Below are 27,633 nucleotides of genomic sequence, written 5' to 3'. Positions count from 1 at the left end.
GGCATGTCTGTTGGTTTTGTCATAGTATGGTGCAAAACCGCAGGTTTTTCTGCAGAGGATAAGGTCACCCTTTCCGTCATGAATTTGTAATTGCAAAACTGTTTCCATATTTGCGTCAATGTCATGTGTAAAATTTTTTTAGAAGGTATTGTGTGAGAGAACACGTTTCTGTTTTGTTCTTCACTCGCCTAAATGAAAGTGCGTAAATCGGCCCTTCACCAAACACATTTAAGACCGGTAATAGTGAAATAAATCATTCTCGCAATGCGTTTTTGCGTCATACCTAATGTTGCCTTTTCCGAGCCATTTGCATTGCTCCTATAATTTTTCCAATATCTGCCAACATAGCTTGTTATAAGCCAAATAAATGCTTAGAAACTATAGTTTTTAAATTTAATTTATTTTTAATTTAACATTATTACGGTTAAAATCGCATGTGCACTTAAATATGTTGGCTGCATCATAAAATCAGGTACCTTGTACATCCATACAGTTCTAGGGGTTTGACGCCTCTTTTATGGTAATACTGTATCATTGTTGTTTATTGGCAAGCAGTTTTATATCACAAGTAATTACATAGTAATGAGTTTCAGTTGCGCAAAATTTGCGTTTCTTTTTTGACGGCAGACAGTAGATATTTCCCAGAAAATATCGTCTTTTTTGATAAAGCAATTTTCCATTTATTCTTGTTTTAAGTAAAAGGCAGGTTAAAATGTCATTAAAGATTATTTACTATAGTCGTTATAAATCGGACATATTTTCTGACAAAGATTTTCCCAAACTTAATTGTGTATCGTAACTTTATCGACGTAGTGTGTGATCCACTTTTGCACGAGACGCGAAAGTGATATTCTTCGTGGGCTTTGTGTAGTATGGTATCACTTTTACAGTTTAGTGGTGTCGCTACCATGCTTTCCATACTCAATTTCGAGAGTAGACGTCAGAGTTTGAATTTACTTGTCGAACATTTTCACTCCCATCGTTTCACGTTTTATATTTATAAGCTCGCACTTCTACCAATGAGCATAGAGGTAGATAGGGAAAATCACCGAAACGAACAGATTAGCTTTCTACTTTAAATTACAACTCAATAGATATCTTATAAGCAGTGGTATTACTATGTTCTTGATAATGCGTAATACTGAGAAAGTGTACAGCACCTATAATAAAAACCCTTTCTTGTAAACTATTTCTGTTGTAATATTAAAACCTTTCGGCCGACAAGAGCTTAGAGTATTCTAACCGCACGCAACAATAGAGTCAGATAATTCAACAGGTAAATTAAGTTAACATAACATAAGTTAAGCTCTGCAGAATCATGGTACTCTTTACAGTACTGAGAGTAGAGAGCAGTATGATAGAATACTAACAACTTCTGTTGAATTTCTATGTTACTAAGTCTATGGGTTAAGCATAGTATAGCAAAACATTATAAAAATGCTCAACACGAGACAATGGTCTTGTTCATCGCCCGACTATATGTTTTAGTATATTATGGTTTAGGTTTGTTGTTTTTGTTTATAAATATTATATAAACACGCATATAAACATCATATAATGCTTATGTTGGATCTATATTTTTGTTTGACTCGCAAAAGGGGAAATTACCTGTTAGCAAATACAATGCTCTTTATATTGAGCAATTTATGTCAGAAATGAGGCATTTTCCATCATTAAAAGTGAGTGGCAAGTCCAAAAACAAGCTTATTTTATAGAGGACTTGCACGATAACTCGAAATGGTTGTGTGACGCCACTCATGTGGCTGTCAAGGGAGCAACTTGGCCCTGTTTGTTAATTTATGCCGAACTGAAACGTTTTAGGACTGTCAATACTGCATTAAAACTGTTCCCAAAAATACTGGTAACTATATATTCCTCCAGAGAACATATCGCTCTACAACGTTTCGAATAGCGTTAAGTCTGGTTGTATGCGGCAATAGAATTTTTCCGGAAAACTTATTTAAGTTCTAATTATTAAGTATTACTGTACTTGGTACACTATAGTCTACTTATCTATACTCAACTTAGCCCATATCCTAATTCTAGACTAGGATGAAACGAGACGGAAGTGACGTTGTCTAAGACGACTTGTTGTCTGTTGACGTTGTCTAAGACGGAAGCTCTCACTTCATTTGCTTTGTTGACTTTTTTCATGAATCATGACGTCAGCAGTGCTATTATTACATCGTGTGCAATAATCCATTTAATTTGATTTTTTGCCTTTCGGACCGAATCCATAAAACACAATTCAGTACACTCTTAAAGGCCATCATTAAGTAGTAGAAGATCAATATTTATCATTCAAAGGAAAGAATTTTCCATTTTAACCCAGAAAATATTCAGTAAATATTAACAAATTTGCAATGTTGGCATTTGTGAGTATAATGTGCACTATTTGTCTACAAATATGATTTACAAACGATTATCACGATACCGTACCACCGGGGGAGTTTTTTACAAGAAACTAAGTGTGTGTTGCTTTCAATGGTCACGATACTTTATTAGTGATTTGAACATAACAAAAAAAATGCGTCTGCTGAAAGCTGGCAGTAAACTTGTAGCGGCCTGGGCGACATTTTAAATACCATTACATCATATCTTGTAAAAGTATTTTCTGGTTATTGATTCGAGTTTATGAAATTTTTTTTGGTAATACTTCAACAGTCGTTTGATATAAACTTGGAAACTTGCTCTGAATAAGTTCGTGTGAACACTCCTTTTTGTACATTCCCAGGTTGTTTTCCAGCATCTATGCTGATATGAAATTTTTATTGGAAATGCCCGCTTGTTAACCTAAACACTGATTAAATATTTATCTATGTCTCAATTTGTCAGCTTTAGCTATATATATCTCACATACGCAAAATACTGTTTTGCCCGTTGCACTTGCTACGGTTCACAGTATTTTTCATGTCGAACATTTTAACTCCCATCGCTTTCACGTTTTGTAAGCTCGCACTTCTACCAACAGATAAATAAAGTTAAGATAAGACTTAACATAAGATAAGTGTTCTTCAAGCTAAAGTTAAATGAAATGTAGTAGCAGCATCAGCAGCAGCAGCAGAGTTGACTTGAACAAACTTTTAGAAAATCAATCGGCCATGTTTGATTTTTTTCAATCCATTCCTCAATCGCCAAAAGTCAAGGTCTTCTTTTAGCCGTAACGCAGGTGTACAACATTTATCCCATAGACATCCATCCCCGCAGCATCTGTTTCTTTCTTTCTTTCTTTGCTTGCAACCCTCTTACTTGTTCTTCTTCTACTACTACTACTTCTACTACTGCTGCTGCTGCTGCTGGCTTGACTCGTCGCTGTTTCACAGAACCACACAAGAGTCAGTTTAAACATGAAGTGAAAAGTTACTTGTGGAAGAACCATGTCAACCTCAATAATCTCTCAGTGTCATGATAGAACCTACACATTTAGACATTTTGCTATATTTATGTTTTTACATATATATATATATGTGTGTGTGATATATGCTGTATATATATATATAAGTTTTTTGGCATTGTTTTATCCAGAAAGTTTTTACCATACCTGACTGTACAAAATACACTGTGGACTTAAATTTTAAAATGGTTTTTATGTGTCAAGTTGATAGCTATTTGACAAACTTTTCATCCACTGTCACGTCATGTGAACCTACAGAATCTAAAGTAGAAAACAAAAATGGCCAGTTGGTTAAAACTGACGGGTAAGTTATCAGTTATTTTTTATGTAAATATTTTTTGTTGGTTTTTGCTCCATATTTTGTGCTTCTTTTTAAAGTAGGTGTAACTTAAATTTTATAACAACTTGATCAGTTCGTTTGTTTAGTTCAGCTACAGGTGACTTTTGAAGGGTGATGTCAAAACATTGGCTTATTGCCATTTTTCAGTATGTTTGCTTTTTTGCACCTTGATATTGCCATTTGTGAAAATGGACTAACTAATTAACTCAAAGAATGACTGCAATGTTTTGTTAGCCATATGACTAGATCTTATACCAGTATTGGTTCTAGTCATAGTACTGATTATAATAATTTAGGCTAGATTTTCACATTTAAAACTTGTTCAAAATAGGTATAACGGATTAATGTGAAAATGTTTTCATGTTTGCAGTTTATTTAAGTTCATAAAAATATGATTGCGTTTTACAAGTTGGAATAGTGTTGCTGGCTTATCTCTTTCACAAGAACACTTCACAGTACCATTTATAAGTATAAGTACCCTGCCATTGTTGTTAAGATACCATGTGGAACTGGATGATACCATATTATTTCCAGAAGGTGGTGGACAGCCTGATGATCGAGGCACAATTAACAATGTTCCAGTGATGAAAATATCAAGAAAGGGAGCCAAGGTAGTTACTAGGTTACACACAGTTGTATAATATACTGGTAAACTGTCAGATACTTCATGTTTGAGTTACATTAGCATTATAAAATAATAGTAGAATTCAGTTAATACATCCACCTCGGGACCAGCAGAATTTAGACTTAATAAGCAGTGATTGTAAGTTGTAATAAATAGTTTTCCTAAAACTTCGAACAAACAACTCCCTATGACAAGGGTGTCCACTGCGGGCCCACTGCCCCCGCCACCCGTTTGTTGTTGGCTCTCGGCCATCATAGGGCCCACTTGAAACTTCATACCAAAGATAAAGAAAAAATATTTGAAGTTTAACCGAAACAAACTTTATTTCAATGTGGCTAACATAAAACTGCCTTATTCAGGTGCAAATTATTTTTCCATGCATTTAATGGTGATTTTAAGTTGAATTCGTTAATTGTAATGTGACCTAAGTTACGGCACATTATTGAGCAGATATTGCTAAGCAATTTAGCAATTATTCATCACACTAAGTGTACAGAAGTGCACTTTTATATGGTCCTACCTTTCACGAGACTCCATGGCGTGTATAGTAAACTGTTAAGTGCTGTTAAACGTTACATCAAATAATATACCTTATACCATAAATGCACGCATAACTTAACACAAAGAGATTGAATGAAATTATTGCCGTTATAACTCAAAGTGCTATGTCAATGTTTTGGCACAAAAAGATATCGGACAACACGTTTGATTTGCGAAATTTTTAATCCAAGATAATGGAAGTATAAGGGTGGTTTAGGGTGAGAGTCTGAGTAATAAGTTTAAATTGTGATTCGCCTCCATTCATTTTCTCCTTGCATGTACTGTATGCAAGTTCATGCGCTACCTTATTTATAAACCAAGGCTATCAGGATAGTCACAAATGACTTATACAGGATGGAAGCTTGCATCTTGGTATATTATGATAAACAAGGCAAATAATTATAATCGTACGGCGTTTGATAACGCTATTACTTAATATATGTCATTAATAAAAACAAGAAAGGTGGTTTATTATAAAGCGTAAGCTTAAGTTGCTTAGCATAAGAAAAGACTAAAATAATGCTTTGTAGGTAGATATTGGGGAGTAAGTGATCCAGTGAGATAAGTATTTGGCTTATTTAGCCCGTGTCCATGAAAATAAAATAAAAATCATCTACCTCAAAACATAAGATTGAAAAATACGTAAAGATAGAAGTCGATAAGGGGTAAAGAGTACATTAACTTTTAGTTTAAATTAAATTTCTGGTTTATGATTATATGATGCGTGGGTTACGTAGAATAGATATAAGGTATGACTATAGCAAGAATTTACATGCGCGTTGTTCTTCAACACAATCTATAAGGTAAACGTATTAAATATTTTTGTTATGATTATCATGAAATATGTGCGCAGAAATATATGCTTACACCTAGAAATACGCTACGGTTTATTTACAATGAGTAATGCACTTTTTCGGCTAAGAACTAATCGGCAGATCCGAAACGATATAGAGGTGTCCACACAGCTAGGTAATTTCATTCTTCTTGATGATTTTTCCTTTAAGCTGTGCCTTCCTGTGTTGCTTTACATCAAGAATCCTTTACAATCTACGCATCACACTAAAGAATCTGATAACCGTTGTCGAAAGCTTTTCATTTAACTAAGAAGTCATCTGCTCAGCACCTTGTACTACAAACAAAAGGTAACTGTTAAAAAAATTAAGGAACTAACAAGCCGATTGAACTTGATAAATTCAAACTTTTCGGAAACAGTATCTGCTACTGCTACTAAACTTTATAAAAGGCAATTTACCGCACTCACGATAAAAAAGAAAAACAAACTCAAATCTCTCGCTGCTTTGAATGATGGTACGCCCGAAAAGATGAAGACTGTTAATTCCAATACCACCGCCATGAAAAAAGTTTTTAATTTATCAACTTACAACCCCAGTTCCACCGAATTATCATTCCTATCCAAAGGTCTGAGTTTTTGCCCCTCTAAGAAGTTTGACAAAGTATGATTCTGTGGTGACTTGGAAACATTCTTTCGACGGCTAAGACTCAAAGAATTCTTCTTTTGTAAAGAAATATCTGATGACATATCTTCCTTTCAGCAAGTTTCAATCTCAACAACAGTCCAATACTTTCACCCCTCCTGAAGGCCGCAACCCAAATCTTGATTTATACATAGAATTATTTCGGAAGTGGCCACATGCAGAAATCAACAAAAAGAAAAGTAACATCCCATCTAACCTTAAATACCCCGAACGGTCAGCCATCAAGAACTTGAAATCCAACCGCAATATAGTCATCAAACCTGCAGATAAAGGAGGAGCCGTAGTTATACTTAATCAAGATGATTATATCAATGAGGCTCATCGGCAACTAGAAGACTCTCTATACTACAATAAACTTTATAACGATCCCACTGACGTTTTTAAAAAAGAATTGAAAACACTTCTTCGTAGTTTACCTAGTACAGACACCTTCTGGACGCCATACCTGAGGACCTACGTATTGCACCATTTTATTTGTTACTCAAAATTCACAAAACCAATAACACTGGCCGGCCTATTGTTTCTGGCAACGGTACACTCTCAAAGATGATATCTGGCTGTGCAGAAAGCGTGTTAAAACCATATGCATCTGAGAACAGCAGCTACATCCAAGACACCACTGATTTTCTGCTAGCACCTAGAAACAAGCTACGGTTTATTCAGAAATGAGTAATGCATTTTTCCGGCTAAGGACTAATCGGGAGCAGATCCAGAACGATGTACTGTAGAGGTGTCCATAGATTTTCAAAGCTTCGTTCTTGTTGATGATTTTTCTTCCATGTTTCCTTTGAGCTATGCTTGCATCATGCCGGTGTTGCTTGCTTGAGTTGACCAGCGATGTCTTTAGCCGTAATCCATAACGCCAGTAGTATTAAAGTGAAATAGTCGTTCATCGTTTGTCGGCGAGAATTCCTTGAACTGGATACTTCGAGAATTTTTGAAATCTCTGCCGCAATTTGTTCGTTAATAGACCGTTGAATGCAACTTGTCTCTTGATCCTTATCTGACTCTAATTTTGTGGTATGCCTGACTTTAGTCTTCAGAGGGTACGGTGTTATTCTTCTTGTAGAAAAGAAAGGAGTCTCCAAAAATATAGCGCTTTAAAAGTTCGAATTCTTACATTTCAAAACTGTGAAGTGATTACATCAAATGAAATTATTCCTGTCCCATTTTTACAAACCAGTTTTCAGAGAGATATCTTCATCAACCCCAGATTTACCAGAAGAGAGATTTTATTCAGAAGAGAACGATTAAACCAAGGTCAATTTTATTTATCGTTTTGCCATAGCCAATCAGCTAAGGCCACCCCTTGTACAAATCGACATGTGTTACTTGTATCTCTACAAATGCCACACTTTACTGCATTCAACACCTCGTAGCCCAGAACAAGCAAGACACTTCGGCTGCGGTAAGAAAACAGCTTCAGCTATAACAACAAACTACTGTAGCTGGAATGACTGGCATTCTAAATCAGTCTCCTTGTTTAGGTATTTGTTCATAATCAGATAGTTGTTTCTTTACAGTAAAAGACCATTTACCTACACAGCTTGTTTGATTATACAGTATTTTCATTCATAATAGGCCATTATTTGAACACAGTAAAGAATGCTTTGCCTGCATGGGAAATCGAAAGTGGATGTGTTAAGTAGTGGCTAAATGTATTATTTGGGGTTTTTATAATGGGGAATGAATAGGAAAATTCCTTTCCAAGTGAATTGGATGTAATAAGAGGTTGGCTGTCTTTATCATGGATGTATTAACTACTGCATAAACTACTACTTCTATAGTATACTATACTAAACTTCTAATGTATAAACTAGCAAAAACTGTCGTTACAAGTTTAGAAGTCATCTTAGTAATGGTATTATTGTATTAAGTTTAATATATTAAGGCAAGACATTAGAAAAATCGGCAACATTGATTTAAATTCAGTTTGTAAAACAAACAGTATGCAATTCATTAAATACAGATTATAGAACACAATTCAACTTGGGAAATTTTATATATCCATTATTATAAGCACTATCAAGAACTCAGGAAATACTGAACAAAGATAATTGCATTGTTTTATGCCAAAATGTATGATGAAGCAGAATAGGTTCTGCATTTGAGATGAAAAATTCTTTAATATTTGATGCAATGATGTTATTTTAAATTTTATAAGTCCATAAGAAAGCACCACTCATTTCAACCTTCATGCTTCTTAGGTTAACCATATTCTGATATGCATGAAAAATTTCTTTTTAGGCAATTCATTTCGTTGGTAAGAAATTTGAAGTTGGGGAGACTGTCAAGCTTAGTGTGGATTGGGATCGTAGATTTGATCATATGCAACAGCACAGGTAATTACTGTGATGATAGCGTTATTGTCACAAGTTGATTACCAAGCAATTATTTATTACTTGGCATCAAAAACAGAGAAGCTTCCAATACCACCGCAAAACTAGAATGATCCATTATAGTCAAACGGAACCAACACCCTAGTTGATTACCACGCAGGGCACCACATTAAACGTAACACACATGAAATGAGCTTCAAGCACAACAACAGAATGGCTAAGCAGTGAATGAGTACACAAATTAAATTGCTTACAAAATAATCAACGCTTACTACATTACATTTCGGGCATATTGATTGTAGCATTTATATTTGTGATTTAAGAGTTTCTCTTCTTAATGATGTTGCCTGCAGTGCCCAGCATCTCATCACAGCTATAGCTGATGGAAGATATGGATACAAGACAACTTCATGGAATTTGGGAAAGGAGATATCTTTTATTGAACTGGACGTGCCACAGACAAATCAGGACAACGTAAATAATATTGAAAGGTTAGTGCAGAATGCATTCCTGAGATTGTTGCTTGCAATATAATGGTATTCGTTACATATCTGTACAATATAATGTGTGTAAGAAAAGCTAATTGTAGTGATGATCCTGACAAAACAAAAAAATCTTGGGGGACTTTGCGTTGTATGTGGAGTCTGGCTTGTACAGAACTTTGTTATATACTGACAAAATTCAGCAGTAGTGTACAACCAGTTATTTTTAATAAATCGTTCTCATAAATAGCCTTATACATCTCGATTTAAGAACACGTAGACTGACATTGACCACTTACCAAACCACTGACATTGCAAAGAAACAATAGTGAACAAGAAAACGAGTAAAAATTAAAACATCAAAATTGGGGTACAAATTGACAGGAATTGAAACTTTTGTACGAGCAAAAACTAACCATCGGTAGTAGGAAATTGTTTGTGGACCTGGATAATCCTAATCTTATATGCATTAATACTTGTTACTACGCCAAATTGCCCCATTATCAAAAGCAATGAAAGACCGACATATCTCTAATAATATGGATAATAGTATGTATTGTCAAGCGTCCTAGTTAGGAGCACTTAGTTGGAAACTTTCTAATTACAAGTTTGCTTGTGCATCAATTCACAATAAGTCATACTTGGGTGAAAGATGGTACTTACCTACACTTGTTAATAATAACAGTAACTACTTTTCATGTAATTATAAATTTGCACTGCGATTTTGTCATGGACCAAAAACATGAAATTAGCCGCACTGGTCCACAAATAGACATGGCGAATATAGATGTTAACAGAAACAATTCAGTCCATTTGTTTCACGAAACACATGCCAAACAAACGAGACAGACGATGCGCTACTAAATACGATAACGTACAACTGCAGTTTATTGCTATACTTGGCACCTAATTAGCTGAGAGATTAATTAGTTGATGTTGTCTGAACCATGTTAACTAAATTTTATAGTAAAATAAGAACAGGATATGATTTGGCTATTAAGTTAACGATATTTATATTTTGATTTGATTGTAATTTTTGTATAAAATATAATAATTAGTCATTCTGGTAAAAATGAGACTGTTCTTAGTTATTACCTCACAGTCTTAATGCTATTAAGTTGTAATGCCACATATGTTTCAAATTAAGAATCACTACTTTTTGTTAAAATGTAATTATGTTTGATGACGTAAAATGTAAATATTACAAAAAGTATTGTCTGCCAGAAATAAAATGATGTGCCGTTAATACCAAAGTCAATTATCTGTGTTTTTGAATTTCTTGGCGTGTGGCCCTTATCAACTTATTCTGTATCGAATAACCTTATTCATGAGTCGAATTGCGTCGCTTAACCCAATAAAATGGATGAATACAACAACAGACTAAGACGATGTTTATCACCGAATATAATAAAAAGACTGAAAACATGTGAGGCGTAACACGCTGGTCAAAAACAAAACATGTCTGGCTTGTCTATTTAACTTTTTGACTCCATTGCTTATAATATCTCTTATTGTTTCTTCAAGTCGGCACAACATTCATAAAGTCCAAATTGTTGTATTTCAAAATGTATTTTCATCTATAATTACATCAGAAGTAATAATGCCTGTACCATCTCCCAAAACATATTTTTTCAGATAGACATCTTTCATAAGCCAAAATTTTTGCAAGAGACATTTTAAAAGAGAATTAAGCCAATACTATTCTTTATGACCATATGCTATAGCCAATCAAAGTAGGCCACCCGTTAAATATCACATGTCAATGTACCACAAAATATGTCCTGTGTAACCACTAACAATCTGACAACACTTTTATGTTAGAGAGATATTGTCAACAAGAACACGTCTAAATTTGTAACAGTCGAAGTGTACTACAAGCACTTTAAAAGCACTTCCCAACGGCAACTATTTACGTTTTTAAGAATGAAATGTTTGAATGAGATGACTAACCAAAGACAGTACAACTTTTAATTTGGTATCTCACTTCAAATGCCACACTTCACTGCAGCGAACTTTGGAATGCACCACTTGCTTCCTTTCAACGATTCTACCATCAAGGGACCATAACGTTGTAGACAGGAAAAAAATCAAGATCGCGCTGAGCCAAGCAACCAGGTCTGCAACAAATCACCACACAGAAAAAATGGATTGCAATTTAATGCAATTTGAAATTTAATGTGAAATTTGACAATGGTTTTGACTTTTAATAAGTTTCTCAAAACGAGGCGTAATTGTAGAGGATGAAATGCGCAGAATCTGCTTGAGATGGTCTAAGTCAATCGGTTACGATATAGGTTATAGGCTTTTAATTCTGGCCATTTTGCTGAAAAGTGGTTCACATACGTAAGTTGAACCGAATACAGAAGCATTCATCAGGGCATTGGCTATCAGGTTGGGATAGTTTTCCCTCTGGAACTCGAATCCAAAAGTCAAGTAGGTCTGTACTTTGAAATATTTGTTTCAACTTGACATCTCATTGCATGTCTATCAGTTCCAATTGAAGATAATAATCAGGAATCGTGGTAGTATCTACTACCAGAGGTGATAAAGGTTTCATTCCTTCAAGGCGAAATTCGAATTCATCAATAAGTTGCTAGTATGCTTGACATACGCTTCTAATGATCTGTTGACTCGAAAATGTTGGAAAATGAGTTGTGGCACCGTTCAAAAGCCGCCTCTTCCAAAGACAAAGCTTTTTAATAAAAGCAGAAACTGTGCTATACAAATCATGACAAAGCGTGTTATTTCCTTGTAGCACTCGATTGGGAGATAAAAAGTGTGGTGGTATCAACCATGAATCCCAAATCGACAACCCATTCTTCATTGTCCAGCTGAGGTATTTTTATTTTCCTTACTAAACTGTCTTAATTTTTGGAAGAAGTCATAGAATCTTTTGAGATATGCTGCGTTCTTAACCAACGTACGGCAGTGAACTTGACCAGGTCACCATAATCGGCATCAACATCAGCAAGAAATTTCTTTAATTTACGATGGTTGGGTGCATTTGCTCGAATCCATCTTACTGTAGCTGTTACTACTTCTGTTACATTAGACAGTTCCAAGGGACTTTCCAAGGTACAGCAACGAGACTTTCTTTGTGTAAAATACAAAGACACTATCTAACAGGGGAAAAGTTATCCTCGTTATGCCAGTTGTTAACAAGTCCTTGAATCTTTCCAAGCATGGAGGGACACCCATCTGTTGCAACTTGCAAACATCTTTGATGGGTCTAAATTTAATTCTACAAGAGTAGCTTGGAATTCATGGATTATATCTGTTCCTTTTGTTGTTCCATGAATAGACCGTTAAGTGAGGTATTCCTCGTAAATCTTAAATTCTGCGGTGACTCCCCTGACAAACACAGCTAATTGTTCTGTGTCGGCAAAATCTTTTGAAGTGTCAAGTGCGACCAAGTGGTAAACAAATTTTTTTCGGCTTATCAAGAAATTGGTCATTTTGGTCGTTGGATATGCATTCCACTCGACGAGTTACGGTATCATTGCTAAGCTGTAATTTTTCAGCTTTAAGTTGAATGTTTGTAGAACAACATTCTTCAGCAAATACAACAATAGCTTGTTTCATAATTTCTCCATCTAAATATGGTTTCATATTGCGAGTTAGTAGATGACTAAGCTTGTATGATGCCATAGGTATTTCTTCAGACTGATTAACGCTCTTGAAGATGTTTGTTTGTTTGCTTGGTACGTGCTGATTTGAGAGATTCTAACTTTCTTTTTCTTGATTCTCCTTTGTGTCACTCCTCCTTTTGAAATCATATTGTGCAGCATCAATTTTGTAGTGCCTCTCAACATTGAATGATTTCACACTACTTATAACGGCAGAAAAAAGAAGGCAATGTGCTTTTTTAAGTACTGTATTTAATTTGGAAATATCTCTCACATTACATTCACTCTGAAAAGTCCTATTTTCTTGCTGAAGAGTGCGACCTCTCTTTGAAAGTTGTTTTGACATTGCAGTATATTATAGGCCACTAAACTGAACAGTAAGTTAATCTTAAACGATAGCATAGCCGTTTGCATGCAGACCTATTGCATTAATTCGTTGTGATGTCATGGAGGGTTTGTGTTATGCTGAATAGAGCGTTTCATTGATTACTGTATTACATCATGCGAAGCGTGTATGTATTACAGACATATTAGTTATTAACTGTTTAACAGTAAAACAAGTAAGTTTAAATTTCCTCTAGATTCATGATGAAAATAATATAAGTATAATGGAATATCAAGTCTTTTACAAATGGCAAGAATATATTTTTCAAATTCTAATGAGACTCGCAAAAAAGATAGTTCAGAGCGTGAGACATGCCCAAAGAAAGCTCAGACCACCAATGAGAAACATGTTATTGGCCTAAAATAAATAGGCTGACAAAATAAGTTCAGTTGAGAAGGTCAGATCACATCCAATGAGCTTATCTTTAGCAGATTGTTACATGAAAGATAGGTCAACAAAAAGACATAAAAGGTGATAATATATTTTTTGTTTGTTTTTTTGTAATGAACGGTGCGCATTTTTTTGGGGACAAATCTGTGTGCGCCCGATTTAGGACGTTTGACCATATATTTCATTTTGTCACATGGTTATGTGGGTATTATTTTGATTATCAGCAGCAACACCATTCAATACACTTAATTTTATGCTACCTTTGATTGGCCGTCTGTGGCTACCATATCAAAACAATGAATTATAATGTGCATGCCGCTTGGAGATTTTAACAGCAGGTTAAAATTAAGTTTGTGTAAGTAAAAAATTGTGTCTTTGGTCACTTAAAATTATAATGAGCTGATGGTAGGTGGTAAATTGCCTACCTGGACTATTCTTAGCTTTAACATTGCTTGAAAAGCAGACAAACGTTTGGCTAGTTGTGTTTATTGCACATTTCATCAAATAATTTGCAAAGCAATAAATCTGGTTATTTTTCTGAAGCCAAGTAAACAAAGCAATTCTGGAAAATGTACCTGTTGTTGTCCATGTTACTCATGTTGGTTCACCATTGTTGGAATCAGTAAGAACACGAGGCTTACCTGATGATCATGTAGGAGATGTGAGGTGATTGTATGAGAGTTGTATTATTCCTTCAATAGCTTGCATTCTGTTATAAATACTGTATGAATATATTGTTTTATACTGCATTTGGCTACAGATAAAGGAATATTCCTAGGACACAGTAAGTATATCATTGTACAATATTTTGTTTTGCGTGGTATTAGGCAAAAGTAATTTTTGATTTTTTTTATGTGACCATATTTGATCTTTTTTGGTGCTCGTGGCTAAAAATTAGCTGATAAAACTAAATCCAGATTTTGTGACAAATTTGTGCATATTTAATGAGAAAACTGTACTTGGGCAGTAGTTTACTGTGTAATGTAAACAATATTTTTAGAATTGTGGAAATAAAGGGCATTGAAGCAAATATGTGTTGTGGTACCCATGTCTCTAATCTTTCCCATCTTCAATGCATCAAAATACTAGGAACTGAGAAAGGGAAAAAAGGAAAGACCAACCTTTACTTTCTTGCTGGAAGTAGGGTCTTGTCGTATGCTGGAAAATGTTATGCATCAGAAAAAGAACTAACAAAGCATTTAAAGGTTAGATTTGACACCGTTTATTCCAAGTTATATTTTGAACTGAGATGTTTTTGATTTTGTTCTAAAGTGCAGTCCTGATCAACATGTGCATGCTGTAGATAGAACCATAAAACAACTAAAACTGTATCAAAAGAATTGCACTTCACTTCTTCGAGATATTGCTGTTCTCGAAGCATCAAAGTTTAAATCTTCTGCTGTAAACAAGTAAGCCATTACAGCCTTTAGCATTAATGTATGCAACCTATTGTCACACCTTACCTGTTGCCTGATTTAAGCGCCCCGTACATTCTATTGGAAATCAGATTTTGTTCAGATATGTTTTTGGCAGTTCTGTAGTAATGGTTACAATGTTGTGCTTTGTACTGTGTATATACAATTATACATACACGATAGGCCTATATGTTACGTTGCTTTTTCATTAAACCTGACCACTACAACCCCCAATTATTATACTGAAAAATATATGTTAAAAAGAAACTTTTTTGTTGTGCATCCTTAGGTGTTTTTGCTTACACAGAAAGGAAGGCAATATTGAATTCATGAACATTATCGCGAACGAAATTGGTTTAAGTGTAGGTATCAAAAACATTTTATGATTACAGTTTGTTCACATAAACCATAACAATTTTTAGTAACTATGCGATTTTTTTTCTTTGAAGGCTTTCCTGTTTCTAACTGTTGGTGATGAAAAAGGAGTTGGGATGTTTCTGTTGTCTGGTCCGGAAGGTTTTGTGCAAAGTTGTGGTTCTAAAATTATGGAGTTAATTGGGGGAAAGGGCCTTGCAAAAGGAAACAGAATGCAAGGGAAGGCAGAAAAGCTTCAGAAGAAACAGCAAGCTATTACAATTATTGATGAGTTTATGTCAAAGTTTTCGTCACTAAGCTGATAGCAGACCTGTTGAAGCAGGCTGATGTTTGCGAACGCTTATGAAGAGAAGTTCAAAATAAAAGTTAACCCTGGAATGCCATCCTGTATCCCACTTTTTTTATTTTACTTTGTACTAATTATACTAGGTTAACACGATTCAACCACTGTCAATAATGAGGACATACAACATAATTTTGCAGCAGTCATTACAATGCAGTGATACCACCATAGCAGTGAGATTGGATAATTTTGTGAAATTGTAGTCAATTGCATCCAGCGTCAATTGTATCCATCGCAGTTGTCTTAGTGGGAAGCAATAAACAAGCGCTAGTTGTGTATTTGAAGTAAGCTTAAAATTTCATGTGAGAAATTCTTGCTGCTGTTTAACAGTATAGGCTACTTGTATTTTAACATCATAAACTAGTAGTATGTTTGCGTTGAATTTAGTTTCAGTTAGTCTTATAACTTAATGAGGATTGAATAATTTATACTTGTTTTGTTACTTAGCCTTCGATTTCCGAATTGTAACCAGAAAAAAACTCAAGTGCTTGTATGCTATGCTAGAACGGTAACAACACTGACAAACAATGTTGTGCGACTTAATTTGTGAGTTTTGTTAATCGATGTTTGCGTACCAACAAATGCGTTGAAGGTTTCATGACATGTTTTAGTAGAAATAATATATTTCGTGTTGGTTGTGATCGCAACAGCTTATGTTGATTTTGGACAGTGGTAATTGGGAAAAAAAATTAATAACCGATTCTACTTATGAGCATAACTAGATGAAACCTTTTGGTACAAAATTCGACCACTAGCCAATATAGATTATTATCCATCCGTCAATTTGCCCACAAAACAACTTTTATGTTGTGGCGCACATTGCCACCTGTCTGTTCGTTAGTTGTATATTTTAAGATGTTTATGTTCATATGCACTAATTATGACGTAATTGTACTTATACTGAGTCAAAGAGATTTAAAGAGGCGTCAAACACCAAAAAATGCCATAAAATCTTTGTTTGTTTTATTATACAGTGAATTTACTAAAAGACTGATTACTCCAAAAATCCTCCATGGGGCTCTCTGAAATATTAGATGTCAATTTAGTATGCTTTGAACTACCATTCCATAAAATGTTATCAAAAAACTATGATTCAAACTTTTTTTACAGAAGCGCAAAATAAAAAATACGATTTTTGGTCTAAAACACCCAATTTTAGCTGCTTTCATGCTAATTTTTAGCCTAATTCTGCACGCGGGGGACGTTGAAGCGCGCAAACTGCTAGGGTAATTCCCAGGCTTGAAAACAACACCAACCATGCTGCATTCTGATTGGTCTAAATAGGTTTTTTAAAGTCTTTCGTAGGACGTCCAACAAATTCATAAAGATCTTAGTTCTAGGGGTTTGACGCCTCTTTTAAATCTCTTGTAGCCTACTTCGTACTTGTCACCTGGTCAGATACTTAATTGTACTCAAATGTTTTTAAACTAAGTAACTTACTTGTAATCGAGTAGTAAATTGGTAATTGTATACAGTTCCGATTAGAACAGTCGATACGCTACACTGGTGACACCCTATAACCCAGCTGGTTTCAGTTTATTTTCTGCTTAACCACATGGATTCATCGAATTGACTCGGGAAAAGTTTGAAGTGGCCTTTTTGTGAGGATTTCTTAACTAAATTTACCTATTATCCGAGTCTATTGTTGCGTGCGGTTAGAATACTCTAACCGTTTGTCGGCTGAAAGGTTTTAATATTACAACAAAAGTAGCTCACAAGAAAAGGTTTTTTGATATAGGCGTTGTACACTTTCTCAGTATTACGAATAACCAAGAAATGCTACTGCAACCGTGGCTGAGTTGCAATCACGATGACTAGCTTAGATAACTCATCTGTTGGTTTCGGTGAAAACCCCTGCAAGTCGTAGCAGCTACAACGGACAAGACAATTTTTATACAATGGGAGATACATAGAGATAAGCTGACACTTTAGGACATAAATTAATCAGTATTAAGGTCAACAAGCGAGCATTTCCAAGGCTAAAGACTTACCAGCATAGATGCTGGAAAAAACCTGGAACGTACTAAAAGAAGTGCTTACACGATGTTATTCAGAGTAAGTTTCCAAATATCCATCGACAACTCCAGTGTTTTTTTCAAAAAACAATTTCATAAACTTCAATCTATGACTAGAAAACATTTTTGCAAGAAATGATGTTGAAGCATTTGTAGTGATATACCAAATTACAAGTTGTGCATTTTATTAAGAAAGTTGTAGGCTACTGTCTTAGGTTAGTCATCTCATTCAAACATTTAATTCTTAAAAACGTAAATAGTTGTCGGATTTCAAACAATAGGTGGTTTTGGAAAGTGCTTGTGTAACCAAACTTTTTCTTAACCAGGAAACTTCCCGCTTTACAGCTAGTCACTTAGCTTTTTGCTTTCTTAACTTTTTATCGCATATCTTAGATAAAAACAACCATCTTTTCACTACAACGTTAAAACGTAGACTCAATTAACACTCGACCAGACAAGCGCAACACCACACCAAAACATAGATTCCACTGTTGTCACGCCATGAGGAAATCGACGCGGGACGCTAAATACTAGGGATGTGCCGCGAGAAAGATTATTCGGGCTCGTGCGAACCCGAATATCATGAAGGTCGACACGAACGGATCCTGAATCTATTCGTATTAGAACCAAAAAATAAAATTTCATCCAAAAGTTGTCAAGTCTTGCTTGTAACATGATGTAGCCTAATCTATAAACAAATCACTTTCTTTCGAAAAGTAGTGTTTAAATGTAACATTCTGCAAGCTTTTCCCAAAGGTGTAAAACCTTTGTGTCTGATAATAAATAAAATGGCAACTTTATCATTTGGTAGTATGTATAGACAGAATTTAAGCAACTAACAGCATAGTCACGCCGTTTGAGGAATGGGAACTCATACCATCGGGTCAGAAGTAAAACAAGTTATCAATTCAATAGTACCTCGCTCAGGTTGTAACAATAGCCGTCAGTGTACGCGGTCTTTTTCGCGAATGTGGTTGTTGTGTCATACTTCAAACAAGTAATACGTACAGCAACGAATTATTTTTTGTCATAATATCAATCTTCCACAGAAGTCAGACCAAAATTGGCCTCCGGTCCTAGCTGGTTAAAAATACCAGGTGTCTTACTTTGACAATAAATCAAAAAAAATCGATTTACTTTCAAACAGACGCTATGTCTCCGTGGAATATTTCGATCCTTTTTTGCTTGTAATATGTGCAAAGTTTACAGAAATTCTATAAAAGTGAATTGTATAAGAAAATCTGGCCTAATGAGCTTATGGCGAAGGTTAAGTTGTTGCGTTGTTCCGTTGTTGACTCCTTGTTTCAGAAGGCTGCTATTTCAGTTGTCTGTTACCTTCGCTCATATATTAAATGAAAAGAACACGACCTTCTTGGTTCAATGCTTTTATCAATCTTGCGTCCTGTGCTCAAACAGTGCAAAAACGAATGAGGTGGTAAAACGAACAAGCAGTGCGGAAATTCACACGTGCTGGGAGCATCCCGGAAATTCACACGTGCTGGGCTCATCCCGAGGGCGCCAACCAGCGACAAACCAAACAAACACCCAACGGCCGCTACAAGCTGTCTCGAAAATGGCAAAATTTCCTTTAACCTCGGCGATTATTGACCTCGTGTGTTTGATCTAATTCTCAGTGGGAAATGTAAGCTACCTTGCCAAATTCGATGGATCAGCGCAATACTATTAATACTATTATTGATCTTTATTAATAAGTGAAGCTTTGCCTCTCGAGCTTGAGCTTAATTATTACACAGGCCAACAAAAAAATTTTGGCATGGAAGGTAAGAACGATTTTAGAGTATATCAGGGGCGCTGAGCTCGAAAATGCCATTAGTTTTTGCAGATTGGCTCTACTTTTTAAGATATTAGCGAATTTCGATATTTTTGGTACATTTTAAATTTGAAGCTAGGTTGCATTTTATCTTAAGGAACAGCCTATATCAAATGTTGTAGTAAGTCTATTTGCACTAAAACCACAAGAATGAGCAAAAGCGAAAGACACAGTGAGATTGGTTAAATGAAGAGGTGCTGCATAAACCTATTCTTTTCCATATATTCAACACAAAAAATGCCCCATTTATTCGTATTTTAATCAGATTCTCCTAACATATTGCAATTTGTGAGACTAAGCTTCCAATACCACATTAAAACTTGCTTGAAGTGAACAATAAATAGCAGTAGTTTGGTAATAACAAACCAAGTATGCCTAAGCTTACACAAGAAAGACGACAATTTGTAAAAACAGACGAAATGAACAAGCAATCATTTTTTTTTCATTTACCACGAAGTATTCAAAGCAAAACACTTTATGACAAAATATATCCATCTCAGGATGTGCATTAGTGAAGTTGTTAGATGCACTCTAGTTAATTACTCAAATTAGCTTGAAGTCATCGGCAGGAAAGTCCTCTTGTACGACTTTCGCCTGTAGTCTTGATGTGGACAGCTTCGCATTAGGCACCAGCAGTAATCTGCCATCATGTGAGTATCCCATCTACCTTGATATCTCTCTTCCGTAAATTTGATATCGTGATGAAACCTTTCACCTTGTTCCTCACACATATTTCCGAGGTTTTTAGAGAAGCGATCTAAGTGAATGAATAGATAGTGAACTTTTACGCTCATCCTTGATCCAAGAGCTTAAAAATTCGTAAGCATCACTTGTACGGGATCCACATAGTTGCTTGCTTTTGTGTTTCCAAAAAATCCTTTTACAACTGCAACGAAAGAGTGCCAGGCTGCCTTCTCAACTTCATTTATATGTGATGGAAAAACTTGATCTTTAATTAATTATCGTATTTTTGGCCCATTAAAAAAACTGCTTTCAGCTTTATAACTTAATACTAAGACCAGGAAATACTCTGCACAAGTAATCAAAACAAGCACCATCTTGTAAGGCCTAGACAAATTGTTTCATCAAACCTAGTTTGATGTGCAATGGGGATAAAAGGATGCGATCACGACTGAAGGTTCATTTACAAATAGCTGCTTCACTTGGCTTCAGTTTTTATTAACTAATGTTACTCACTAGCATACATTTCTAACTTTTCATGGTATATGTAGGAAGAAGCAATATCTCAAAAACTAGAGACAACTCAGCAAAAGTAATGGCATTTTCGGACTTAGCGCCCCTGATATACCCCTAAATCGATCTAACATATCATGCCTTTTGAAAAAAAATTTTTTTGTTGGCTTGTGATTATTGAGACAGTTGAAGACGACGTTAGCCGCGTCTGGTGTTTTTGTCATAAAAATGGTCGCTTGTATTTATGCAAACTACTTTTAAAGTCAAGATCAAGAAAAAGAAGGACCGACCCAATTTAGAGCTAGCGAAATACTGCAAGTCTACTGAGAGCCTTCGTGGTAGCCATCAGAGGTCTTTGAATGACACCTGACAGACAAGATGAAAGACTGAGAGAATGCCTTTGTATCGATAAATAGGGAGGTCGGGCGATTCAACCCACGGACGATTCAATCTCGGACCATTCAACCTCGGACCATTCAACCTGCGGACGATTCAACCAAGGATGATTCAACCAAGGACCATTCAACCTAGGACGATTCAACCCGCGGACGTTTCAACCTGCGGACGTTTCAACCCGCGGACTATTTAACCACCCAGTATATAGTAAAATAAAATTTGTAAAAATAGGATTTGGCTACCTTAGCAATCGTAATTGCAATAGCAGTTGTATAGCTTGCAGTGTTTTTGTGATCCTTAAGTTATAAATAGCTGTCGTTTTGCATTTGTTACGTTTTGCTGTTCTCACTCTTAGAATTACAGGCACATCGTTTATTTAAAATCAGTTAAGTCAAGTTCCTGTTCACACAGCTCATTTCAGGAGCTCCAACACAAAACTGTCAGTCCAACTACTTGTCGGACACACCTCGATAAAAAAGACACATGTGCTTAATTAACCACGGAAACGCGCAATCGGCCGCAAGGGAGAAATGTAACAGATACAGGGCAAAACAAGTGTAACACATTTATTACTGCAAATATTATCAGCTAGTTTTTATAGTTATTTTCTGGCAATTTTTTCCAACTTTAAACCATTTTCTTTAAAAAGTTTTACCCAAGTTATATAGTTGATCATAGTAAAGCATAACTTAGCTTGTACAAACTAACCACAACGAAATAAGCAGAATTATAGCACACAGAACCCCTCTCAATGTTATAGGAAAAGTTATTCGTTTATTTTCAAAATAATAAATTGACTGGAGACAAGCGACTTATACTATTCTCAAAATGTTCGATCTCCCGATTCAAACGTTTTTGCCGGAAATCTTTATTCCCATCAACAAACAGTTGTTTCTAAGATTTGATTTTTAATCGACGTCTAGGCTTTATTTATTTTTCGCTAAGTAGGCCTACTAATTACAACACGGTACATAAACTTGTTTTTATTTCAACACAAGCTGTGTATTGGTATAGTGGTAGAAGCGGCATTCTTGCCTGATAAGTGATAACGAACTGCGTAGACGATTTTGTAAATGGGTTAAATCGCCCATGGGTTGAATCGTCCGTGGGTTGAAACGACCTAGAACCGATAATAATTTATAATTAATTAGCCGCCTGAATGCTTTGCGTTCTTCCTTGTATGCACAAGTGCATTACATTCGCCAATCGGTCGGCAAATAACGGGTAAAAAAATTATCAACTAAATAAGTGTTAATGTAATTTCAGTAAGTAACTGTAGTATACTCCAAAGTTTATTAACAATAGTAGTCGGAAGTATGTAGCCTATATTATCAAATAAAAAGCATAGGGACACCATATATAGATGTAGGTAACTTCATAGCTTTCTTGTTTGTTTTACGTAGAAGTTGTAATTTAATGTTATCTCGCTTTTTTAATCATGGTAATAAAATAATAACTTATCTACTAAAGTTTGCACGCTTTGCTGGCGGAAAGTTAATATATATGTACAGTATTAATTTCCTTTTACATACGGTTGTACATATTCAAACAAACCAAAGTATTCCCGCACCAAAGCGCAATTGAACTTAAGTTAGCAATAGTGCACTGCACATAATTGCGACATTTTCATGTGCACCCTCAATATCATTACCACACTTGAGCGAGCGAATTTGGTGTTGACTGTTGTTATACAGTAATTCCCATACTATGGATAATAATTAATATATTGCAATCGGACTCTTAAGAACGATTAGAAGGTTGTGAATTCTGCCTAGAAATTCCTTAACTTCAGTTGAATGGTTTATATGAATTTTAAACACTGAGAGTCTGATTAATATCGGTTTTAATATTCTTCATTATTACTTCAAATAAACACTAAAAAATTGCAACAATGTTATTATTTATTTAAAAAGGATTTTAAGAATCAATTAGCAAACCAAGCGCATCACTCTACATTTCACATTGACTTAAGGAATAGTTCACAGAGTTATTACGATCTATATCTTCTCATTCATTGAACATTAAAACTCTAAACTGAATACTGAAGAACTAATACTAAACAAAACTGACAAAACTAAATAAATCATACCATGCAACGATACATTTATACACTAAAGGAGATAATAAAGAAACAGAATTTCAACTTGAGGCGCAATGCGTTTATCAACGACAAGAAATGATTTGGACTTTTAGACTCGAAGTTTTACGGTCAGGTGATAATTTCAATTTAGAAATTTTCAATAAAAGGAAACAAATGTCAATCAACATTGTCTATTTTTATGTTAACAATGTAGTTAATCCGAGGTCAATCGTGCAGTTAAACATTTTTACCAATTAAGTTGTCAAACACATAGGGGTTATTTCGAATTCGGCAAGCTCATAATGCAATGTAAATAACATGTTTACAAAGTAGGATGACAAGTATGGGGTTATCATAGTGCAATAAGTTCAAAAGTGCAATGTAGATAGCATGTTAACGGAACCGATTGTCAATCAACTATTCTGGGATAAGTTTGCAATTATACCGTGAACTGAGATTGAACTTATGGCCAGTATGACGTTATGTAATAGCGCGTTAAATAGCAGAATTATAATTATAACGACACAACTTGGAAGACAATGGAAACATGTTACTTAGTCTCCTGTTGTTATGACAACAATATTTGTCACATGTCTACAGAGCACAGTTTCAATAAAAGCCTAATTTTATTGTTGAAACATAAGTACTCTTAAAATAAGAAAGCAAGCGCCTCGATATATATATATATATATATGAGTATAATGAGATTAAATAAATTACGTAAGGGTTTGTAACTGAGCCAGATTTCCGCGTCATTATAAGCTATGTAAACAGACAGCAGTATGCGATATGGCGATTCTGGCACAACTTCTGTAAGTAAGTATAAAAAAAATCAAAATATATAGTAAGAGGTTATGATTCACATTTCCTCATGCACGAAATAGGAAAACTTGTGGAGGATATCGATGTTATTCCAAACAATATGGAAAAATACATGGCTTTTTCTGAGGGAAACGTATGAAATTGATTGATGGCTTTCAGTTTATGAGTAGTTCATTAGAGAATTTAGTTAAAAATATAACAAAAAATGATATGAAGCATGCATCACAGGAAATTGAGAATATTGACCTTATGACAAGAAAATGTGTTTATTCCTATGATTACATGGATAGTTTTGATAAATTTAAGACACAAATCTCCCATCAAAAGAGAAATTCTATAGTAAATTAAAGGAAGAAGATATATCAGATGAAGATTATGAATACGCTCAAAATCTATGAACAACGTTTAATTTGAAATCTATAAGACAATATCATGCCTTGTATCTTAAATCAGATGTATTTGACAAATTTAGAAAATCTTGTCTTCATTGTCATGAATTAGACATATTGACAAGTTAAGGATAAAAATTGCCCCTGTCCTCGAGCACTTAAAAACCCTAGCTACATACATCCAACCTGGTGACAGTAAAATCCTTTCGAAGGAATAAGGATCCTTTGTACTCACTAAACCACAAAAATGAACTACTATAATTATCATTTCAATGCTTGAATATTTTATTTCCTTAATAAACTTTGGAATGTAGTTAGTATATTAGATATATTTCACTAGGATAACAATTTCTCACAATTTTAAAGTTGTTAATGATTTTTTTTTCTGCAAGTAACAATGCGACTTGACAATAACTGAAAGCTCACGGCCAAATAAAGTCAGCAGTATTTTTGCCATATGCTAATCCCTTGATAGTTAGAGATATTACAAAGGGAAACTTACTCAAGGTTATTATTTGACATTGGAAATTTAACCATGCAACTGTACATTACTTCAGTGTACTATCGATTCAATCTACTGTATATACTTAATGGAGATCTGTTGCTTGTCATTGTTTGAAAGTGGTTATCAGCAGTTTTGGTCAGTTCGGCACAAATTAACGCTATAGATCTGCAATTTTAAGACAGTTGACAAAATACTTACCAATAAAGTAGCAAGATTGATCAAACCACAAAAAATAAACCAAGTGAATTGTGATCATGACAACTACTGGAGTGATATCTTTTGTAAGTTTAAGACTAAGCCAACATAATAAGCTTTTTATGGAAATTACATTTTTCCATTGGACTGTTTTAGTTCCTTCAAACCTTTTCTCATTTCCCTTGGATTGGTTTGCCAGTTTGTAAATAATTTTAGTTTATCTTGCTCCTCTTTCAAAGTGTTTTGTAAGAAAGTAAATTCACTCTTTATCTTCAGGAGCATATTCTCTGAGTTTTTAGGCATTTGTGAAGATGTTGGTGTTCTCAGGAGTGTTTCTAACGCAGAAAAAATGATTTCTCTTTGCTCTATTATGACGGATAATTTTCTTGTAAGATCGTTCCGAGTTGATCTAGCAACTTCTAATTGACTGGAAGGCAAGTCTTTATCTTTAACAGCGTCTTTGAACATTTCAACACATTCCTGTTGACCAAGTATATCATTGCGGCATTTTCTTTCTTCTTTTTTTATATAGTCCAGTAAACCTTGCAGAAAGTCCTTCTCAATCCCTTCCAAGGTTGCTCCATTTGTTTTTGCCACTGTAATGTGAACACACTCAACAAATTTTTCCTTTATCTTTTGAAATTTTTCTTCACAGCTCTTTACATAATCAATTTGATATGCAATTAACTCCTTTAATTCATCTTCATCATTTCTGAAAACGTGTCGTGTTACTTTGGCAGGTAGAACATCTTTGACATATAAAGTTTGATGTCTTTTTATGTCTGCAGCAGTTTTATCCATATTATCAAAAATTTATTAATTTTGTGATACCATTAAATGTACGAGATTGGACCATGATCAAGAAAGCTTTCTATCGTGAATTGTACGTTAGAAATTTCAAAATGTTTTATATCACTTAAAGCATACATAATACTACATCCTAGAGTTTAAAGGAATTCTGACCTCTAAATAATACCTGATCTTGCACAGACCACAAGACTTGTTGTTAGCTAAAAATTCTACATGTAGATGGCCATACAGCTGTACAGCGTAACATATCAATACACTCACATTGAAGAACATTTTTGCTGAACTTCACCCTGCTTGCCTCTGCTATGAACAAGATACTTATGAAGTACCATATTTAGCTGTTGACTGCTGATTGACGAATTTTGTCCCATCCCATTCAAAGCTTTTGAGTGATGAAATTTGGCTGGACTGGGATACGCTATGGCAACGTTGATAAAAAAGGCTACCTGGGCAAGGTTTGCACGAGGAAAGTAAATTTTTGAAAGTTTCCTAGAATCAGACTATGTAATTTATCGTTCCATGCCATTATTTTCTGAATAACGCTATTTTCTGTGCCGCCATAATTTCCGCTCTGCTGTAATTTTCTGCGTTCTACGCCTCTAAAATTCCTCGCTTGGCTAACTGAGTGCTAGCTGCTGATTGAATACTGTACCGATATCCTTGCGCTGTCACTGCTGTGCTATCATAGTACTCCTTACACTGTAGAGAAACTGCCATAGTACTCTCTGTCAGCCTGAATAGGCGCTGTACTGTACAATCGCTGGAATGAAACATAAGTACTGAAGTTGGGGGTTCCCCTTCTCCTCAAAATCTACTATGCATGACTCATAGATATTACATAGAACCGTCTGCAATTCTACATAACCAATAACTATTGAAGGTTGGGATGAAATCGCAGTTTGAGTAAAGCACAGAATATTTAGGTAAAAGAACGCAGTAAACTATATGGCAATAGCAATAATAGCAATAATAAGTCATTTGAAGATAGAAATTTTGATAAATAATTTTATCATTTTCGACTGAAAAGAGGTAGTGTAGCAGCCGTTTCACTTTGCTGCATTTTTTGCTAGTCAAGCTTCAAGTGTGTGTCCAGTTCGTTGAAATAAGGCTAACATGTTGGCAATGGTCATTTATCGGAAAAATATTATCAGATAAGATTGGCATAGCAGAAGGAAAGGTGTTATAGCCTATAAATATGGGACTGCGTGATAGACTCTACTGTAGCGTCCCGCTTGCCGCTACCACTTTAAGAAGGCACTACAAACGCAAGGTCTTTGCAGCTTATTAGTGTATATAGTTATATACACGACTAATGGTAATAACTATACCGAGGGGTGAATCGGATGCATCTCTTTGGATATTATTATGGCGATGACGGGGGCTATCTTAGTATCTGAACCAGAACCATTTTTTCGCCGTATGCTATAGCCAATCAGATAAGGCCACCAGTTAAACATCATATATAGATGTGCCACAAAATATTTCATTTTTAACCACTAACAACTTGATAGCACTTTTACGTCACAGATATATGTCAACAAGAGCACGTGTAAATTAGTAACACGCTAAATGTACTACAAGCACTTCCCAAAATCACACCTATTGTTCGAAATTCAGCAAACTATTTTACGTTTCAAGAGCTATCT

The 27,633-nt window shown here is 35.0% G+C and overlaps 2 protein-coding genes across 4 annotated transcripts in view; one reads left to right on the top strand and one right to left on the bottom strand.

The window, feature by feature from the left end:
• LOC143451602 (alanyl-tRNA editing protein Aarsd1-like) overlaps positions 1 to 16,034 on the top strand; it is a 63,234-nt gene extending 47,200 nt beyond the window's left edge. The window contains exons 2-10 of one of the 3 annotated variants that reach the window (XM_076952299.1): positions 3,539 to 3,698; positions 4,231 to 4,345; positions 8,643 to 8,737; positions 9,058 to 9,225; positions 14,161 to 14,283; positions 14,618 to 14,822; positions 14,890 to 15,026; positions 15,322 to 15,394; positions 15,482 to 16,034. In XM_076952299.1, coding sequence (XP_076808414.1) covers positions 3,580 to 3,698; positions 4,231 to 4,345; positions 8,643 to 8,737; positions 9,058 to 9,225; positions 14,161 to 14,283; positions 14,618 to 14,822; positions 14,890 to 15,026; positions 15,322 to 15,394; positions 15,482 to 15,709 — 1,263 coding nt within the window. In that variant the 5' untranslated portion in view covers positions 3,539 to 3,579 and the 3' untranslated portion in view covers positions 15,710 to 16,034. Of the gene's footprint in view, positions 1 to 114; positions 3,699 to 4,230; positions 4,346 to 8,642; positions 8,738 to 9,057; positions 9,226 to 14,160; positions 14,284 to 14,617; positions 14,823 to 14,889; positions 15,027 to 15,321; positions 15,399 to 15,481 lie in introns of those variants that run through there. The other 2 variants (XM_076952300.1, XM_076952301.1) reach the window with 2 other exon arrangements.
• Positions 16,035 to 23,012: 6,978 nt separating this feature from the next.
• On the bottom strand, positions 23,013 to 26,712 carry LOC143452754 (uncharacterized). Its single transcript, XM_076953834.1, has one exon. It carries the CDS (start codon positions 25,976 to 25,978, stop codon positions 25,307 to 25,309), a length of 672 nt encoding a protein of 223 aa, XP_076809949.1. The 5' UTR covers positions 25,979 to 26,712; the 3' UTR covers positions 23,013 to 25,306.
• Positions 26,713 to 27,633: the final 921 nt, after the last annotated feature.

The sequence above is a fragment of the Clavelina lepadiformis genome, chromosome 4, assembly GCF_947623445.1.
Source record: "Clavelina lepadiformis chromosome 4, kaClaLepa1.1, whole genome shotgun sequence".
Lineage (NCBI taxonomy): Eukaryota > Metazoa > Chordata > Ascidiacea > Aplousobranchia > Clavelinidae > Clavelina > Clavelina lepadiformis.
This window is presented reverse-complemented; position numbering and strand designations above follow the sequence as displayed.

Coding starts and splice junctions, on each gene's coding strand:
- LOC143452754 (XM_076953834.1), bottom strand. CDS start 25,978: ATGGATAAAACTGCTGCAGACATAAAAAGACATCAAACTTTATATGTC.